This window comes from Phodopus roborovskii, unplaced genomic scaffold (assembly GCF_943737965.1).
Source record: "Phodopus roborovskii unplaced genomic scaffold, PHOROB, whole genome shotgun sequence".
Classification (NCBI taxonomy): domain Eukaryota; kingdom Metazoa; phylum Chordata; class Mammalia; order Rodentia; family Cricetidae; genus Phodopus; species Phodopus roborovskii.
The window spans coordinates 1,402,398-1,424,449 of NW_026126409.1; the positions used below are offsets into that span (position 1 = coordinate 1,402,398).

The 22,052-nt window shown below is 38.3% G+C and overlaps 1 protein-coding gene across 1 annotated transcript in view; it reads left to right on the forward strand.

Moving 5' to 3' along the window:
- The window catches only part of Psd3 (pleckstrin and Sec7 domain containing 3), a 358,240-nt gene that overhangs the window by 38,452 nt on the left and 297,736 nt on the right, over positions 1-22,052 (forward strand). The window contains exon 2 of the mRNA XM_051181930.1: positions 18,941-19,049. Within this exon, the coding sequence (XP_051037887.1) occupies positions 18,941-19,049 (109 nt within the window). The remainder of the gene's footprint in view (positions 1-18,940; positions 19,050-22,052) is intronic.

The window sequence follows — 22,052 nt, forward strand, 5'->3', positions numbered from 1 at the left end:
TCTGTGTCTTGCAGACTGTCTGGCAGACTCTTCCATGAAGCAGCAACTCTGTAGCAATGTCCATCTTGAATCAGCAGTCACTTTTCTGTGGGTCTTGCAAGTCCAATGTATACAGCATAAATGTTGGATCATCAGGAACTCTGTTTCAGGGCATCTGGCTTGATCAAACCACATTAGTCTGGAAGGAATCCACAGCTTTTCATTTTCTGTGGAAACAAAAATAGAAATCCTTTTCCCCAGTAACTTGTTTTTAAACTTAAATTTTGGAGTCAAAGCATTTTTAAAATATATAAATTAACCGGAGAGTGGGGCAGGACCTCTGTTCTCTCCAGTCTCCCCATGATGAATCCTCCTTACTACTTCCTCTTTCCTCCTTGTCTCCTAGTCCTGCCTATCTTGCTTTGCTATTGGCCAACAGTGCTTTATTCATTAACCAGTATGAGAAATATATTTACAGAATGACATCTCCCATCATTAGATAGTATATATGATTCATTGTGGCATTTGCTAAGGACAGATAGAGTGCCTACATGATAATTTTAAAGACCTCTGTATGAGAATATCTATAACTACAAATAATATGTATAGTAATTTTTTTTAAGAAAAGAGTTATTCTTTTTAGTGGTGTATGCGTGTGTGTGTGTGTGTGTGTGTGTGTGTGGGTGTGGGTGTGTGGGTGTGTGTGTGGGTGTCTTTGGACATGAGTTATAGTTGTCTACCAAGGCCTGCCTGGGTCTAAAAGGGACCAGAGTTACAGGAGGCCATGAGTAGTTTTGGAAACTGAACTTGATCCTTTGCAAGAGTGGTACTACTTGGCTGCTGGGTTATCTCTTTAGCTCTGTTTTGTGTTTTTATCTTTAGATAATTTGAATATCAGCTTCTATTCTCTTTTGTCTAGCTGTAGATCCTTAAATATTGAGTAGACTAACTATAATAGACAGTATTGTTTGGACTGTTTCTTAATTTGTGTCTAGTGTATCCTTTGAATTTAACTGAAATTTCTATTTTTCTGAATTTATGTATTTCTCATTGGAGTTGTAAATGTCTATTGCAATTTTCTTTTTTAACTTACAATGTTTGACCTTCTTTCAATACTTAAAATTTTGTTTATATTTTCTAATAAGGCCCCCTCCCCAGCCATATTCATGGCTTCTTAAATTGTCTTTATTATTTAATCCAGAATTCTGATTGGGAATGCATTAAGTATGTTAATAAATATATAAAATTTCTTTGTATTTTCTCTATCTTTTCTGTTACTGGTGTGAACTGAACCTAAGGCCTCTTGTATCACTTCTTGTAATCACCCCTCTGTTATGCTGCATTTCTGGTCTCATCTGTCATTCCAGTAAGACTATCCTGTGAGCTTGTCCCTAAGAATACTGATTATAGTACCATAGAGTACTCATGGATTTTCTTCTTTCTTTATTTATTTTACTCATTTGTTCCTCGTGGGACTGTTTCCATTGTTTTATGACTTTGTCTTTAATTCATTACTCTGACATTCAAAGAACCCTTTTCCAAATCACTTTTAAGTAGCTTTCTCTGTTGCTGCTTCTCTTTGGTCTTGTCTCTGCTGCTTATTTCTTGAATTCTAGTCAGATATGGCATTGATTGTTTTTGACACTGAGTCTATCTCTGGTACCTGAAGCTGTCCAGTTAGACTGGGTGACCAGAGACCTCCCCTGCACTGGGTTTACAAGTGTATACTATTATGCTCAGCTTTTTCTGGGGGTGAGTAGGGAGCTGGCAATTAACCTTAGATCATCATGCCCCATATTTTGGCCTTGTATAGTATATACTATAAAGGACGAGGATTGGGGGAGTGATTCAGTAATATAGCATTTGCTTAGCTTGGTTGACACCCTGGGATTGTTAGTGGCATGGACAACAAACAAGATACAAAAATTTAAGGCAGACTGTAGAACTGAAATGTTGATAAAATTTCAAGAAAAAAAATTGATAGAAACTTTTTAAAGTTAGCTTGTAATAGACTATGCCTTTTTGTGCCTCAAGACATTGAACATGTTTTGCTTGGCAAAGGTTCACGTTTCACATTTCAGGATATTTGGATTTTCTGTGATGCTGTCTGCAGTCTTTTTCAGTCAATAGAAGTTGGTCAAGAACTCAGTGATCTCATAAGCTTTGGAAGCAGTGACTTCCTTCTAGAGGGTCTTCTGAGATCTTGGAAGCTTCTGTGGTCTGGACCAGTTGGGAGAAAAGGACACTGGCATAATGCCTGAGATCAGGAACTGAGCTCAGCCTGACATAAGTTATTCTTGTCTTTTAAATTTTTATTGCATCTCCCTTTCTAGGTGATAATGTAATGACTGAAAGATTTCCAGCAATTCTGGCTTCTTCCTGTCAGCATTCTAACACTAATGGTGACTGGGAAGGACAGAAAGAGAAGTCTGATACAGATTTGCCTAGACTGTTTTTTCCTTTATCTGCCTTTCCCAGAGTTGAGTTAGTCTCCCACATTTTAAATAATCACCATTATTTCCTTTGTGAGTATTTATTCTCTACCCGAGGTGTGTTCAGATGATATATGCTTCAATGACTGGTAGTCATTACTTAACTGAATTTGAATGAGTTAGGCTCAATGAGTTAGACAAGAGGAATAACTCTTGGTTACCCCTATGTCATTTTAATGACAAGATCCATCACTTGGCCTCTGCTTGCTATGAAATAATGATAAAACAGCACCCAGGAGCTTTGATATGTGGTTTCAGCTGAATGTGCCAGAGAAGATAAGGGGTAGAAAGAATGAAATTCTTCATTCATTTATATCTGCTAATTATCCGTTCCATTATTAACATTATTAACAATGTGTGTGTGTGTGTGTGTGTGTGTGTGTGTGCATGCTTGTGTGTTTGCATGCTTGTGTGCGCGTGTGCATGTGTGTGTATATGAGACATGGAACATTGCCAAAATAACATCAGGATATTATATAATACTAACTACAATTGAGAAAATACTAAAATGACAGAAAATATTAAACTGATAGAAACCTCTTATGTACTCCATTCAGTTGATTACCATAACCCAAAGCTTATCAGTGATACCTATTTCTTTAGTATAACCATCTACTAATTATTTGAAATATGTTTCATTGATCGGCAGCACCAGTATTGCTAAAACGTTGTTAAAATGCAGCCTTACATACTACCCCAGACCTGCTGAGTTAGGACTAGAATGTCAGCAAGATCCCCAAACATATTGAAACACTTTGATCTACTTAACTTTTCTCAGCCCCCCTCTCCATGGTCATTCTGAACTAGCCCAGCTGTCATTTTCTGAAGCTGTACTGTGATTTTCCAGTAGCATACCTTTCCTGGGAGAATACTGCTTTCCCAGAAATGCCCTTCTCTCTCTGACTTCCTTCTCACTTTCCTTCTCCAAACTCCCTCTGCTTAGTTTATTAGATGCCTAAAACATGCTAAGAACTGTGATTTGGCTGGAGATCCAACAGGTATGAATATAGGTAATGGCCCCTGCTGGTCAGACATTCTGGAGGACAATTTGGAAACAAAATCCTGAAGTTTACAAGTATGATTTCTTTGATTCTATCATTCCTCATAGGAGATTTTCCTAAACTAATAATCAGAACAGGAGGTAAAGAAATGTACAAAAGACTGGCCATTGCAACATTACTACTAATAAAATAATCATAAGTTGCCCCTGTAGCAGAATTACTTACTTGAGAAAGTAATATGTGCCTGAAATAATGAAATAATGTGTCAAAATTAAAAAATGTTATTATAATAATTCCTGTATTTCAAGGAAATAAATATGTACACTGTTATTGAGATAAGTATATATAAACTAAGATAACTATATAAAGTAAGTAATTTCAATATAGAAATGTTATAATAATAATAACAGCAGCAATTAGTTGGATACTTTTAGAAGTCGAGGCTCTGTTTTCTCTATATCTTTCATTATCTATAAGAAAACATGTAAAGTCAGATTATTATTACTTATAGATGAAGACATTTAAGCAATGAGAGGGTAACTTCTGCCAGGTCGCATAGCTTAGAGGTGTTTAGACTATGATGTAGTGGCACATTTAAGATAGAATGCACACACAAAGTTTGCAGGGATTGCTTGTTTCCCATGTGACTAAGACAGTGAGGAAGAACAGTCCCGATTGTATGTATAATGGTGTGAGAGGTAAGAGAGAAGAGGTTTTGGGCATGTGAGAAAGTATGGAGTGAAGTAGGGTAGAGCAATGAATATAGAAACAGTTGAATACTTTTAATATGGAAGAGCCTAGTTTTGAAATTCTCAAGTATGGGACAAGACTTGGAAAAAGGTCAGCTCACCTTGGCCCCAGTGGTTCAGGTGAGCAGTAATAATGGGGGATGGATAGGGAGGACATGATGATCAGTGTGACTGCTGTGAGATACTAGTCCAGATAAGGATGGCATAAAGAGGATCTGATTGCAGCTGATCCTCAAGAAGATGATAGAGGTACTACAGTAATGAAATCGACAGTCTAGAAGATTGGTTAGAAGTAGGGTGAGAGAGAAGACAGTATCTAGACTTTGGCTTGCTTGCTTGTGTATGAGTGTTAGTATTCCATGAGGACTATACAGAAGCCTCCCTTACAAAGTTTCACAATCCATGGCCTTAGTAACCTATGGCTAACCACAGTATGAAAATATTAAATGGAAAATACTAGTTATAAAGCATTCATAAGTTCAAATTATATGCTACTTTGGGTGGTGTGATAAAGTTTGTGTTATGCCCCTCTACCCTGCTTTGCTATGTCAATGAGATCTTTCACAGTGGCTTCCCAAAGAGAAATGGAGTGGTTTGGGCTTCAGAATTAATTTCTTTTTGTAGTTTAGCTATCTCATCCTGGAATATGAGTGGAAGTGATATATAAATTGTGTTCTTTGGCTCCAAAACTCCTACTCTGACATTACAGTATGGGTCTGCCTCTTTAGCCTGTGTTCTAGAATGAAGATAGAGTGAGTTGATGTGTAGCCTTCTTGTACCTGGAGCAAAGCCACAGTTGTCCCACAGCAGCCTTAGTATCTGAGCAACAATAAGCATTGACTGAAAGCCTTTAGCATTTGAAGGTTAATTATTAACTGCCCCAGCCAGACCTGTGGCAGCTGACCAATACAGCTGTCCCCTGCTTGACTCCTCCATTGTCTGCATGCTCCTCGACAACCTGTGTTAGTCATCCCTTTTGTCATCTGTCCAGTATAACCTGATGTCATTTGCAAAGTTGATCCAGTTCATTTAATTTGTAATGCATGGGGAGGTTAATTCCCTTGTAATTAGAGCAGTGTTCTCTCACTGTGTGATCCTTGAGACAACTTTATAAGACTCATTATGGAATTTTCTAGAAATCCACTTCTTGATTGATATTGGAGGCTGAAGGCACACTCAATTCTTAGATGCCTTTATGTTTGGGGACTACTGGATTCAGTTACCTTTCAGGATTTTACCAGCCCACACTGCTTGGCATAAAACAAATATTTTTGCTTGCATCTTTTTTTCCTAGTGCAGACCACTGTTAATGAGTAGATTTTTCCCTGCCGGTCTGGTCCCACTGCCATGCCAGCCCCAAATAACACTCAGTGATGCTGTATTACATATAATGCTGTTGGCCTGTTAATAACATTTCTTATTGGCTATCTCTGTCTTAAATATTAACCCATTTCTATTAATTTAAGTATTTCCACGTGGTCTTTTCTTACTGGAGAGAGAGCCTGGCATACTACCCTATATGTCCTCCATCTTGAATCTCCTCCCTACCACTTTCACAATCCTCCTTGTCTCCTAGTCCCGCCTATCTTGCTTTCCTATTGGCCAACAGTGCTTTATTCATTAACCAATATGAGAAACATATTTACAGAATGACATCTCCCATCAGACCACTTTTGTGATAGGGAGCATGGATGGATGGATGGATAGATGGATTGTGGGTAGGTAGATGCATACATATCCTATCGTATTTGCTTGGTCAGTTACAAGTGAGGAAAATTTAGCTGTATTTGATTGAAGGAATGTATAAGGTAGTTGGCAAGTATGAAGAATCAGTGCTTAGTTGATAACTGTTCCCTATTCTGTTCTTGAGGTTAAAGTTTACTTATGTAAGTGACACATGAGCATCTTGAAAATTGAACACGTTACTGATAAAGTCAAATTTTTCTTTGTACTCCTCCCTGAATCTTGGCTCCTTACTGTCAACTTTAGGATTTGTTTTTAATCCATCCAGTTTCTTTTTCCCTTTGCCTCTCCTCCCTTCCCTTCCCTATTGAGCTCAGCTTCAGTATTTCTATATACACACACATGCATTGTGAGGAAATAACAAAATCTTCTACTGCCTACTGCCCATGTGAGACATCCTGGAGGTCTTCTTCTTTTGAGAAAAGAGTTATGTTATAATAGCATGGTTTTTTTTTTTTTTAGTACTGTATACTTTGGTCATTCTAAAAAAAAAATCTGCCTTCTGAATTGTGTGTTGGCTGGCTATTGTGCTGCAAATAATAGAATTATATCCCAATAATGTCACAGCTCCTTACAGTTATAATTAGTTTGCCCTTGTCATAAGCTAATTTTGTTTTCATCTCCCTAAAGCACAATTAAGAGTTTGTAATCAGGCTCATATCAGGAATCTCTGTTCACAAATTAATAGGAGCTATCAATTTCATTCAGCCACATTTTATTGTAATGATTATCAATACAATTTGTAGGCAACTTTTGTACTTCATGTGTTGATTTCCAGAGTTCACTTACAATCAAATTATTTGGAGCTCTGCTTTCATTTTCTCTGACACAAATCAGGTTCCTGGTTTTCATCAAGTAACTCTCAAGAAGACGTGGTAAAATATTATGTTCTTTGAATCACATCTGTCTTAGGGTTATTATTGCTGTGATAAAACACCATGGCCAAACTTGGCAAGGAAAGGGTTTATTTGGCTTACACTTCCATATCACTGTTCATTATCGAAGGAAATCAGGACAAGAGCTCAAAAATTCAGGAACTGAAACAGGTAGGAGCTGATGCAGAGGCCATGGAGGAGTGCTGCTTACTGGCTTGCATCCCCTGCCTTGCTTCCTATGGCTTGCTCAACCTGCTTTCTTAGAGATCCCAGGACCACCAGGCTACCCTCCTTCATCAATTACTAATTAAGAAAATGCCCTACAGACTTGCACACAGTTTGATCCTACTGCAGCTTTTTCTTAATTGAGGTTCCCTCCTCTCAAATGACTTTAACATGTCTCTAGTTGACATAAAACTATCCAACAATCTTCATTAAAATATAAAGCATTTTTTTAATATAAACAGGTGAAGTATAATTTAGCGTGTGTGTGTGTGTGTGTGTGTGTGTGTGTGTGTGTGTGTGTGTGTGTGTGTGTGTGTGTGTTCCTTTGATAGATGCACCTAATTCTCAGATCTGCAGATGGTGGGATGGAGGTGAGGGTGGAGTTGCCTATATACTTTATGAAAGTTGTGAATCGTTTATTCTCTAGTGTTTAAGAGTAGAGACAATCTGCATTTGCATTCTGCTCTTCAGTTCATGTAGAGCAGGGCTTGCTTCTCCAGTGCCACTAAATCCCTTGCTTTGGGTGGTGCCAAAGCAACTGTATGTCTACCCATTGTTCTTAGTAAGAACACAAATTGAAAGCCATTGAAAACATGGAACATACTCGGAATAAATAAGGAGTGCTTATTAATCTATACTTTGTGGTTGTAGCTTTATTGTGCAGGTGGGTGTGGCTTAAACTGGATGGACTTTGCTCTTTGTCATCAACTGTGGTGCTGTTCCACAGGACTTTTTGAACTCTGTTTTATAACACATGTAGTTCTAGAATGAATAGATATCGTTCAGACTTTAGCATGCCGAAGAGGGGGAGGAGGAGGAAGTAGTTGTAGTTAGTGACCATGCAGGCCCTCCAGTTGACTGCAGTAGACCCAGGTAGTTCGGCATTCTGCGTTTGCCCACCAGCACCCCACATAGTGTGCTGCAGGTAGAAGACTGCTCCAGAATGCCTCACTCTTGGGTTGTTTTTCTCGAGTGTGAGTCACAAGCATGTTTATTGGCTCACTTGTTTCTGCTGATGTAGTTGACACCTTCTTAGAGCATGACATACCTGAAATGGTGACTGGTCAAATGGAACCTGAAAGTTTGAAAAGTCTTGAAAGAACCATCAGCTTAAGAAAGTTGTGTTTTACTGGGAATTGGGAAGTTATAGTTGTATATGCTCACAGTGTTGTGAGGGAGTGAAATAAGCCAGGTGTACATGAATATATATATATATATATATATATATGTTAAATATATATATATTTAACATATATATATATTTAACATATATATATATTTAACATATATATATATGTTAATTATACAGTCTTTTTTATGGGGAATTTAGTAACAGAATGGGAATTGAAAGGGATGTTGAGAATGGGGCAGAATGGTCAAAGGGTACAAAGTCTTATGGTGAGGGGTTTTTTTTGGGGGGGAGGGTATCTGTGTGGGGTAAATATAGTTAATACCAGTACAGTTAACATTTCCAAAATCAGAATAAATTTTAGATATTCTTACCATAAAATGATAAATATTTGAGGTGATGAGTACATTAAGTGAAAAACTATGGATGGATTTTTGTTTGTTTTTAAGGAAGACATGTCAAAGTTTCATGGGCAGGATTTGCGAAAGTAGAGAAAAGGATTATAAAAGTTGGAGGACATGGTTGCATGTCTTTATAATACATTGAATAAAATTCTCAAAGAATTAAAAAACTGTTAAATTTTACAATATATTTCAGGAAGTATTTACTTTTAACAAGTATTTTGTTTCTTTCAGTGGATAGTTTCTATCTGGGCATTTATTATAAGTGATAGTTTGTGTCTCTGTATAGCTAAAGGTGTACGTACATTGGGAAGGAACTGTTTGATCTTGTAGGTAGATGGGAAGAGCTCTGGAAGCCAAGATTCAAGTCACTTTATCTTGTTGTCTACAGTCTTTTTAATTTGTTAACTGTCCATGAGGATGTAACTTGAAGCTGGTATGTCCACAATTTGTTATTGAAAACTGGGCTGTTTACTACATCCTGGTATACTGGTTGTTTTTTTTTTTTTGTCAACATGACACAAGCTAGGCAACAGTCAGCCTCCTTTGAGTAAATACAGAATGGCTTGGAGACAAGTCTATGAGGGCCTTTTCTTGATTAATGATTGATGTGGGAAGGGCCAGTCCACTTACTGTAGGGATGCCACCTCTGGGCATGCGGTCTTAAAAGCAATCTGAAGAGTCAATGGGAGCAAGCAGACTTCCTATGTGATTAGAACCATAGTTTCTGCTTCTAGATTCCTGCTTTGAGATTTTGCTCTGACTTCCCTGCATGATGGACTGTTAGTTGAAATAGATTCTTTGTCTCCAACGTTCTTTTGGCCATGGTGTTTATCACAGTAATAGAAAGCAAACTAAAACAGTAAAAACTTACCTTGAAGTTAGAAGAAATGATTTTACTGGTAAACTACTAACATAATTTTTAGAATTAGCAGGGCTACCCACATCATATATTTTAATATCTTTATCTCCTTAGATAAATTACGAATAAACTTTTTATCTAGACTACAAATAATTAATGTTTGCCTGAGAATTGGTAGAATTTTTTGTGTCCATTTCTGTTTTCTGGATGTCATGTTCTGTTGGTGTCCATGTTTGCTTCAACTATATTATATAGACACTGTTTTATGGGGAATCTTACTGCAGTCTATGCACATGGCTTGTTCTCAGTACCTTCTGTTTCCTATTTATAAAAAGATACACAGAGGAGCATTTATCAACAATATTTATTTATAGTCTACTTGAATGTTCACAGCGTTTCTGATTACGCTGTGCTGACTTGGATAGTTCTTGGCTCTCCAGCCCTCCTAGCATAGGTTCAGGAATGGCCCCTGCATGTCGTATGGATGACTCTAGAGTTCTGGTTGCCAACATGGAGTCCAGCAAGCAAGTTCAGAGTCTTAAGAGTGTTTGCTTTTATTTTTTTTTAAATGTGAATCTCCATCTCACTTCCTTCAGTTATGAATTTTAAAGTATCAGGAGTTCATAGACCCAGAGCCTGAGGAAGGCAAAAGGTGCCAGTTTGGGAAGTCTAAAAGAAAGATAAACCAGAGACTTGACTCACTGTGTCTGCTCATTTGCTGTACAGGGCCCACCCATCTGTCATGACTAATTGTGAAATGGTGGGAAAGGTGGAGGAGGGGATGTTGTGAGCTAATAGTATTTGGTTGTTGATTTTCTTTCAAACCCTTTCTTTGAGGCTTCCCAACTCTCTGAATACCTGTTAACTAGTGAAGGAGTTGTGAGGAAATCTTGACACTGGTATCTTGAATTTGCTTTATAGAAAGCTTTGTTATAGATGAATGTTTAGCATTTTATCTTCTTAACTCCCAACATTCTACACCATACTTAAACAAACAAGCAAACAGAGAATTAAATAAATAAATCAAGAATCACCATTTATAAACTCTAATGTTTTATGAATTTAGAATCATATCTAGGGTGGGCTCAGATCCTTTCAGGAGAAATATAATCTTCCCACTTGGTTGGAAGACAATTGAAATGGGCCAAAGCTAAGGTTTTCAGTGGAAGATGTGTTTGGGTCTGTGAGTCACTGCAGTGTGAAGCTGGGATGTGCTCTGGAGCCACTGCTTCCCACCCTATGGGACCATTGGCTCTGACTTTCACCTCCCTTGGGGAGTAGCAGAATGTCCATTTGCCCTTGTCCCATGGGAGCTGCTTTCAGGAAATGGGCATAGTGAATAGACAGCAGCTGGTAGGAAAATGAGAATGGACCTCCAGGGGCTTTAAAAAGGGCATGCATTCAGGTTTTGTCTCTTTCTGCTCATACTGTTATAAACAGACTGGCAGCCAAGCTAGCAAAGGGCCAGGCAAGGGAGCTGACCACTGCTTTTTGCCATCGTCTTCTGACCCTGTGTTCTTTTTCCTGCACCATCCTTTTATTTTGATGTTCATCTCTAACTTTTAGGAATGAAAGATTTAGTCTTTTACTTCCTCTACTTTTCTGCTGCATGCTTTTAGCTTCTCTACTCCTGAGAAGCTCCGTGTCCCTACCTGATGTGGTTATTGACTTTTGGAAGATAAAATTAGCCTGTCCAGGGAATAGGGAATAGTTGTAGGGAATAGGCAGGCTGCCTTTTCTTTTCAAGCACCAGGGTTTTGTTTTTCTTGTTTACATAGAGGCATATGTGCATGTCACGATTGAATCTCCCTATTTCTTTCCAGGACAGCTGAAAGAATGGATAGTTTATTATGCTTTTAGGTAGTAGATTTTTTTTAAATTGCAACAGGAAGTTTTGATTATAGTGGAAGATCACCATATTATATTTGCATACACTGTATTAACAAGGATGATGTAGGATAACAAATTCCATGTTAGTCTTGTAATTATTTCAATAATAACTCATTGGTTCTTGGATTCAGCAGAAAAGTATTAACAGAAAATAAATCATAATCATGGCCTTAGTTTACAGAATCAAAGCACAAACAAATGTAGACGTGGTTGTGTGCATTTGTACGCACACTTCTTTGACTGCTGTAAAAAGCTTAGCTTAAAACAATACAAGTGTATTTTCTTAACGTTCTAGAGGCTCTCAGTGTGCCAGCTTGATAGTGGTTCCTCTGAGGACTCTAGGAGATAATGTTTCCTTGCATTCCAGATGCATTCCATTGCCCTGGACCTCTTCCTTCACTTCAAAGTCAAGGACATTAGCATCTATTCTGTGAGTCTGCCTTGCTGTTCTTTGTCACACAGCTTCTGTTTGATATCTCTTTGCTTCCTCAGGACACCTGTGATTGTATTTAAAGTCCACTTGAATAATACCAGAGAGTTCTGGAATTTAATTTAATTATGACTTTACTTTTCTTCATGAGTTTACCATATGTCCCCACCCACCTGCAGCCACTTCCCTTTCTCTGGTCTGAGTATGGCCTGAATTTGTTCTTTATTTCTACAGACTTTTGCTAACCCTAGCCCTTAAATTATTTGTTTAAAAAGTATCATAGCTCTTTGTATACTTATGGGATACACACACACACACACACACACACACACACACACACACACACACATATATATATATTCCCCCTTTTTGTACTTCTAATGATTTTGTACAATAACATAGATGTGATGTGTCTGTTTATTTTGCCATCTTAATTCCAAATGATCAAGTGATCTTTCTCTCCCTGCTCCTACCATCATCCCTATTTTTGTTCTTATTGTTTGCTTGGAAAAATCCTCTGTCCCTAAAACACCCAAAGCCTGAGTATGTAAACATAAATCAGTGGTTGTGCTGGGTAGGCACTGATAGCTTATGGGAATAAGAATCCTTTCCCTTGGTCTCTCCAAGTTGCTCTTTCTAGCCAACCAGTCTCCCAGCCTTGCTGGCTACAGGTAGAGTTGAATAATTCACCACCGTGTCCAACTTCCCATCTCCTCACACCCTCATTGCTCTCTGTGGATTGATAGAAGGTACATGCTCTTATCCGTATTCCTTTTCTAGTTAAAATGAAATAGCTGGGGCTTAAATTCTGACACCTTGTTAAAGTAGAAAAAATTCCTGGTCAAGAGAACAGAAGCTTTGGCCTGGGTGTAGACCTAACATTTTGGTGAAGGCCTGGTCCTTCATTTTGGTCAAGGGACCCACCACTTCTAGGTAGGTTACCTTAATCCATACTAAAGAAATAAGTAGGATAATTAGACCCTTTTTTTTTCCTTCTAAATTTTTCCTTTCTTTGTACATCTACTCAAGTATGAATTATTCAGGAAAATGTAACTTTCCTTTTTCTTCCTTATCTTTTCCAAGCATGCTTTCCTTAACATGTTGGACCCCCTCCCCAGCATTTTGAACTTTGTTATTCTTTCTCTAAATCTCCCCTCCCCATGTGATTGTTTCATGATCATGTGTCTGACCTCTAAGCCAGTTTAAATGGCTTTTTCTGCCCTCTCTTCTGTCCTCCTCCTGGGCTGCATCTGCAATTTACAACTGGTCTGCCCTGGGGTTTTTCTAATGCTAGTGAAATTGTCCCTGAGCTTCCTTTTGCCTCTATTCTTAAATTCTCTTACCAATGAGATTAAGAACCCTGAAAGAGGATCTAGATTTCCCATGTATCCACCATAGCCAACTTATTTTTTGCCTTTAGTTATTTCAGCTTTGCTGCCTTGTGTTTGCTGGGCTGTTAACATAACATGGACTGAGTGGCTTATGTAGCAGAAATGAATTGTCTCCTAGTTCTAGGACCATCTATGACCACCTGTTATCACTGCTGAGGCCCCTTTCCTTGGCTACAAGTGGTCACCTTCTTGTCTTCATGTGATTGTTGCATTGTCTATCTCTCTGTGTCCCAGAAGGTCACAGATATCCTAGGTTAGGACCTGTTCTTATGTCCTCATTGTAATGGTTTCCAAATACAGTCGTGCTTGAAATATGGAGTTAGGGCTTCAGCATGCATTACTCAACATATGATTCAGGCAGGAACACCTCTAACAATGCTTCTGCAGTGTTATCCCGAGCTTCAGGCCCCTGCCTGCATTTGGTTGGTGTGTGCACGGTACCTTGTTTTCAGTGGACTTGCTTTTGCTAGGTTAATGGGGACGATGGGATTAAACAGGATCCAGTGTGGAATGTGAATGTTGGAATTAAGTATTGACTTTAAGTGAGTTGTGAAATATTATTTTTATAGTATTCAGTTTAATGTTTTCTAGCCCAGAGCAGCCTATAGTACTCAACTGACTGACTTCGAGTCTCTCAAGTCTTCTTGCCATCATGTTGAAGCTGAAATTAATTAGGAAAGGAGAGAATGTAGACCCTGCCTCAAGGACCACTCTATCCCCTCCCTCTCTCCTGTGGCTCCAATCTTCCTTGCTGACTTCACTGCAAATCACTTTTCCTTCTAAAGTTCTCTGCTTTGTCCTCTTTTTAAATATTTTTTTTTGATTTCCTTTTTGTAGCGAGAAAGAAGTCCTTTCTTATCAGAAGCATTTTTTCTTCTGTGTGAAAGTGGTTATTATAATAACATTGTATGTTGAAGAATGTAAGTGAAATACTTTGTAACTATGGAAAGTATGTCACGATTAGGCTGAGATCTTATTTGTGCTATCCTTTCCTTTACTGACCTTCTTGTGCTTGTCTGCACAGCATACATGTTATATGTTGATCTCACCACTGTAACCTTATCACAGAGGAAAAAATGTGAATCATTTCCTTAATGAAGTCTGTGAAGGTAGTTCAGAAATATGAAGAATTATTGTGGTTCAGAATTAGAAGGAACCCCAAACAAAAATTGAACTAGAGATTTAGTATCTCTATTGAGAATGAATGGGATGAGGAGTATTTAGATTTTAATGGAAGTTTTAGTATGGGAATATTTGTGTATGTATAATGAGATACCTTATGTTTCATATATACCAGAATATACATAGCTTGAAAGAAATTTCATATAACATTTCTTACTGTGCCTTAATCTTGGCTTTGTCCTGTGTCATGATATTAAGTGTGGATTTTCTTTGTGGTGTCTTGTTGGTGCCTAAGAAGTTTTAAATTCCAAATGAAAGATATACATTGTAATACTGGATTTTTGCTCTTGTATCTTCCCTTCCTCCCTCCCTCCTTCCCTCCCTCCCTCCCACATTTCCTCCCTCCTTCCCTCCTGTCCTCTTTCCCTGTTCCCTACCTTCTCCTTTCTCTCGCTCCCTCCCCCCTTCCTTTCATTGTTTTGATTGTTTCTTACTATGTACATCAGGTTGACCTTGAATCACCAACCTTCCCAACTTAGCTCTACTGAGTGCCAAGAACACAAGCATGTATCACCAATATGTCAGCTCTCCAGCTTCTATAATACATTTCCACAGCAGGGAGTCTTAGGTACAGACATTTATGTAGTATTGAGGAGTAGCAGATACTAGCAGAGCTGGATTTTAGTTCTCATACCTAACTTGATATGTAAGTCCTTTATGTCCATTTAAATCATTTAGGTCCCTATACATACACATACTGCTACTGCTGAGCTTGTCCCCAGCCCCTATTCTGTATGCTTATTAAAGAGATTTATGTTCCTAACGTAATTGAGAAAAAGCAAAATGTTTTAATCAAGTAGCAATACAGATTATAAAATATATTACTGAACCATGCCTGTCTTTAATCAAGCTGCTTATTTCAAACACAGTTTTTTCTAAGATTTATAAAATTATTGTAGCAATATGTGAGGACTTTAAAGCATTTGCATGGGGAGAGCATATGAGTAGGATTCACAATCATAAGAACTTATATAGTGAGAAGGAATTCTATTTCACTTAGTGAGGTGGAGGGATGAGTGTTTTGATTTGTGCCTGGATGTAGGGGTCCCCACAATAGCAAAATGATGGGGAACTTTGTTAAATGGAGACATTTTCATGTGTGTTACTCCTAGATGAAGCAGCTCTTAAAAACTCTTTCTTCTGTGAGCATCTGAGTGTGCTCTGAACACTGATTGCTTCACTCGCCAGCTTTAGAGCCTGCAAGTATAGATACCTATATGTGGTCTGCACAGTCAATAGGAAGATTGCTGATTGATTCTTACATACAATAAAAGTGCACCAATCAGGGCCTGTGGTGTAGACAATGTGATTTCGGGATCAGCATCACCTGGAATATCGGTCTTGGACCGATATTTTAGGTCCAGGACTAACTGAATCTGAAGCTCTTGATTGCACCACAGGAATGTGTGTTTTAATAAGTGCTATATGTTATGGATTATGTTAATTTGTACTAAAGTTTGAGAACACCCTTGTATCAGTATGCGTTTTTTAAAAAAATAAAATTTATGTATTCAGTGTGTACCTTATTATCACGTAAATTGATCCCATTCATTTCCCATCCCTTACATCTGCCGTCCATCCCTGCAGATCCCCAAAATATAACAAAATTCAAGAGAAAAAAATGAAAATAAAATGAGAAAAAATTTTGAAAGGGAAGGAAATAAAAATATCATCATGGAAGCTGCTGTGCGACCCTACAAGTCATACCCTCTTTCCATACATCTTTACTTACAAGTATTCATTGCAAAGTCATTGGTCTGGTTCAAGGGCCTTGGTCTTTACTTCGCAGTTGATGCTGGACCCCCTCCTGGACATCCTGCTGTCGCCCTGTGTTGTGGAGATCCTGCAGCTTTGGGTCTGTGGATCAGATCCCTTCAAATGCTCCAGCAGATCATAGATGGGGTGGATGTTGGTGCAGGCCAAGTCATAACCTTGTTGTCTGGGCCTGGGCAGCTGTAGTGTTGGTCCACCAGATGGGAAATGGGGACAGCTCTCCAATGGTCACATTTTCAGGGCTGGCTTACCTAGCCTATGCTAACAGTGTTGGCTCTGTTGTGCTGCCCTGGAGAGATGCAGGGCCTGCTCCCCTCAGTGTTGCAGCTAGTGGGGGTCAGGGATGGCTCTCCCACACTTATGACCACAGGAACAGCTCCCCACATACCCCAGTTGTTTATGTGTGGGGGTGGGAGAAGCAGGGTAGTTCTCCCCCACCACAGGACAGATGGGTGATGGGGACAGCTCTCCCACAGTCATGATTTTGGGGCTGGCTCACCCATACCTGCACTAACATAGTTGACTCTATTGTCCTGTCCTGGCAAGGTGCAGGGCCTGCTGTCACAACGTGCCCCAGGTGTTGATGGGTGAGTGAGGGCAACTTCTTTGATCAGTGTGTTTTAAGCACATGGAGAAGTAGCCTTGAAATTATGACTCCATATACATTGTCCTGGTTAGTTTTTATTGTCACCTTGAGACAATCAAAAGTCACCTGGTGAAGATGAGACTTCACCAGGTGACTTTTGATCATGGCTTCTGAGATCCATGCTGTTGTCTGTTGGTCTCTGAACTGGCCCACTTACCTGTCCGGTGCTTCTTGGCCTGCTCTTGGTAAAGGTATAGGCTAGTCATTTTCAGATGCTCCCCACTTATGGAGTCTTTCCCCATCTTCTCAAACTTATCATTTCTGCAGGTATTACTTTCTCAGAGAGTTTTCATAAGCTTATCTTCCAAATTAGGTCACCCTCTGTGGGAATCTCTAGGGGAGTTCCTCTTTTATTAGCAGAAGCTCTCTAAATACACAGATTATGATTATTTTTCTCTCTGTTGGGGAAAAGGATAATTAACCTATACTTGTTACACATATCAGACTAAAAAGAATTTCCAGCGATGATGTTTGCACATTATGAACACTAAATGTTTGCAGAGGTATTTTTAGGAATACTGCCTCAAAATTCTGCAAGTTATCTTCTTATAACGGTCTGAAAGAGCAAAGTGGTGGTCCCCTTTGCTATGTGCTGACTGGCCTGTTGTGGAATGGTGACATTGTAGTTGGGCCTTCCATTGTTGTTAGTCATTTCTGATTCACTTGGTTGTTCATATAACCCTGGATACCATTGTCCCTCAGGATGAAGGGTCAGTTTGGGTTAGACATGAGAATAGATGCTTCATAGCCAAGATGGAAACCAGTGAAAGCATTCTCAGAAGGATTGAAGGTCACCTGCAGCCAAGTCAAAGCTATTGACAGTGTTCCTTCTCTAATCTCATCCCATCTCACTTCGTGTACATGCCTGTGCAAGCCTGACTCGTATGAATGAAAACGGGATCTGGGTGTTTTCACTCACAATGGAGACAAGAGAATGACTCCTTCATGTGTATAGATCAAATTTCATGCAGAACTTCATTTTAGGCCAGAAATAGAAACCATTTCAGTTTTGACAGTTCCCTACAGCAGTCAGGAAGGAGGTCTTAGGAATTCAAAACTGTGTTGTGAACCACCTTAGTTTAAATAGCTGTTTTTTAAGAACTATGGAGGACACTGGGAAGATGCTCACATTTAAGATCGATAGCATCAGTGGAAGGGCTGGCAGTTCTGTGTATGCCTTGTCCAGCTGCGTGGTGTTTTTGATGTACAGCTGTGGCCATTTTTGGAGAAAGACTACTTTTTCTTCTCTTTTCCTTTTTTCTTTTTTCTTTTTCTTTTCTTTCTTTCTTTCTTTTTTTTGGGTATGGCTCAGCAAAACCCATAAAGATAAATATTTTAAATTTTAAAATTAATATTACTGAGTGATATTAATCATGCAGAAAAGTCCATAAGTAAATCATTTTTGTATGGGATTCTTTGTGTAAAAGCCCTGGCTGTCCTGGCACACACTTTGTAGACCAGGCTATCATTGAACTCAGAGATCCTCCTGTCTTTGTCTCTCAAGTACTGGGGTCTTTATGCTACCAAGTCTGGCTTGTAAAATAGTTTTTAATAGCTAAAAGTAACATGAACTTACTGTGCGCGCGCGCATGTGTGTGTGTGTGTGTCTGTGTAAGCCTGGTCATGTGGGTGGCTGTATATGAGTGTGTATGTGAAAGCCTGGGGTCAAGCCTTGGTGTCATTTTCAGTAGCCAATCACTTTGGAGCAGGGTCTTGTCTGGAACTCACTGTCAATGCTGGACAGCCAGCCTTCCCAGGGCTTAGACTATAAACCCATGCCTCCATGCTTTTTAAAACCTAAATTCTAGATATTGGACCCAGGTCTATATGCTTAAATGGCAAGCACATTACTAACAGAGCTCTCCATAGCCACATACACTTTTTATAACAGTTTGTCATAAACCTGCTCCACAGTTATGGCAGGCCTTTCCTGTGTTCTTTTCTTCCCCCATGGATATGTATGTGTGTATATCATTATTACCTTTTTTGTCTGGGGCTCACTGCTGAAATCGTGTATCCCAATTGTATTCTGATTTTTCCTGTTTCATTTTAAGTGATTATACATCACAGTGGCTTAATCATTCTCTTCCAGGGTAATTTTTATTCTTGGTAATTTTTATTATTTGTTATGTTGTATTATAATGATGCCTTTGTTTGGTTCTCATCCTGCAGGCAGAGACATTTGTTTGGGTTAACAATGCATCAGCACATTCCCAAAGTGTTGCCAAAGCAAAATATGAGTTTTTATTTGGGAAGTCAGAAGACAAAACTCCAGATACAAGTAAGTGCTTCCCAACATTGTCTTGCAGGTAAAATGTATGTGGCCCCACTGATTTCTGAGCATTGTGCTTGCCTACATCATTTCCTGCGTACCTCTTCTCTAGAGCAACCTTCGCAAGATGAGAATTGGATGTAGTTTCTAAAACTTGCTCTCAGTAATTTCAAGTCATGTTCATTGAAGAATTTTCAGCTTATGAGGCTTCAGATTAACCAATTCTCATTACGATTTTATTGTCCACATTTACCATTGTTCTAGAAACATACTACACTTTATTTTTGACTACTAGTGTAAGTTATGGAGAGTCAATCCCACAAATTTTTCAAACAATGTAATATTAGGAGACTTTCTTTTGAAAAAACTATTTGTCCAATTCAAAAATTAGAAGCAACTCTCTTCAAAACAGCTTAGAACAAATAGAACTAATATTAGTGCTAATGTCAGTAATCCTATTGAGTAATTTACCATGTCAGCCCTATACCATCTACTTTGAATGCGGTATCTTATTTGATCTCCAGGGAAAGTCCATAAATTGCCAGTTATCCCATTTTCAGGAGGTGAACTTTTCAATTTACATTTACATTTACAATCCATTTACAATTACTTACAACAGGACTAAGACTTTAATCCATTTTGCTTGACCCCAAGTGTGAGCTTTCAGTCCATTGAAGCAATGCATTTATGAATACATTTTCCTAAAAGAGGGTATAAAATGCACACTTTTATGGAGTTTCAGAACACTTCTTCATGTCTGTGGAAGACTGTTGGTGAAGGAAGATATTGGCATTTTGGAGGACAGAAAGGGCTGAGAGCTTGTGCTTTGGAGTTAGACTGACTGAGTTTGAATCCTGGGCTTGGTAACTCAAAACTTTGTGCTTCGGGTAAACTGTCCAACTTCAGTTGGAATTGCAGTGACACATCTCAGCTATTTTGAGGATTTAGAATGTGGTATGCAAAAGCCTCAGAATCATGCTTGGTACTTAGCAAGCGTTTCTGACTTTGTTGTATTGATAAGGACCAGTAGCATGTCCTCATGTTCATATCCCTGATCTTGAACAGTGACATTTAGAATGATAATCGTTACTGTTTTCACCTGTGTCATTATCTAACCCTTGCTGTCTGTTTCACTTGTATAAGGAAGTTGACCTGATGAGGTTGGTGTTTGGTTGAAAACAAAACAAGTAACTCTATTTTTGGATTGACATGTTAGGTGAGATTATATAACATTTTTTAGCTTTCTAAGAAGTCATTGCATTCATATTCACTTCATTCTTTTAATCTTAAAGTGAATATTAATTAGTATTTTAGTATTTAGAAATGTTTTGATGCAGTACAAAGCAGTGAAATGACTCTAAAATATTATGTTTGTTATAGTTTCTAAATTTATAACCACCTTCACACAGTTTGAAACTTTATGGCAACTTTTAACTTTGAATGCCACAATGTGGTTGTGAGCTTCTTTTCCTTTTGTTACTGTGATGAAGCACAGTTTTTACCTATGTAAACAATGTGCAGTGTTTTTTCTGTGTCAAAGTGAATGGAGCTGTTGGCAAGCATGTGCATCTATCTGCTGGGTCTCTTACATAGAGTTGCGTGAAATATTTAAAAAAAAAAAACAGTTAAGTTAAACATACACCTTTCGTACCGCCTGCCATTTTGTTCCTCAGTATTTATCCAAGAGAAACTCAAACTTAGTCCCACTTTCACGGGGATGTATACAACCTGCCCTTTGGTTTTGCTGACTGGGAGTGTGAGCACATGAGAGTTTATGCTTTTTAAAAATAAGAAGACATGAGTGAAATGAGGACATAAATGCACACATGGTAGGTAGACTCTTGTATTTCAAACCTCATGATTTCTTTCTTCATGCTAATTGGCTTTGATTTGATACACTGTGTAAGCTGGAGTCTCCTCTATTGGCCCTTCAGATTTGACCCTGAAAACTACAAGAAAAGCACTTGAAAAGAAAGAATCATATACAAGCTCCTGAGTCACAGGCACGCTTTGGTTTCTTTCTTCCTTTCTTTCTTCCTTCCTTCCTTCCTTCCTTCCTTCCTTCCTTCCTTCCTTCCTTCCTTTCTTTCTTACTTCCTTCCTTCCTTCCTTCCTTTTATTTAAATTCAGATAGTTAATGTTAAACCAATGTGAGAACATGGTTGAAAATTTTAAGTCAAACTGGAGAACCAAAGAAAAAAATGGATATGGGAAGAGAAATGTGTAATCTTATAGTCTTAAGATATACCAGTTAAGGCTAATTATGTTTTATAAGTCCTTTGAAGTTATTATTATAATTTAAAATATAGTGCTATAAGCATTATATCATATTTTTTGTTATGGGCTTAGTCTTTAAAAGCTGAGCTATATTATATTATAAATATATGTAGAAATAATAGAATTTCATTTGTCATTATAATAATAAAACACAAAGAACTCTTTTTTTTTTACTAAGTCTTTTTAAATGATTAAATGATATTTTTAATATCCTTGGTCTATCACCTTGTCCCTCCTGTTTCAATATCTTATATTTCTAGTAATTGTACTCAAACTTGTAATTTTCTTAGGGTTGTAGAGTTTAGTTAATGGTATGGAGTATCCAAATTTAAATGAAATATATGGTGGTTCCTGTTACTATAACACCCTCTAAAGTATGGAATATTTCAGAGACTTCTTGCAGCATGATGGATTGAGTTGATACAGAACAGGAGAAAACAGCAGGCTCTAAGTAGATAGGAGAATTTGAAAGAAAGGAACTCCATGTGCTGGACAAAGAAGAAAGCAAACTCAGAGAAAAGCAGGTGCCCATCAGTCAGTGGGCCCAGGAGAGGATTTTTTTTTCTTGATAAGAAGAATTCACGTGCCCACCAGCTACAAGACAAGAAACTAGCATGGGATTTATGCAAAACCAGACACTGTTCATGGAAATTATGACTAGAAAAATTGTCCATTACCTAGAAGCTGTTACATGGGGCTGTGGCTTGACATAGCAGTTTTCCCAGAGTTCTGAAT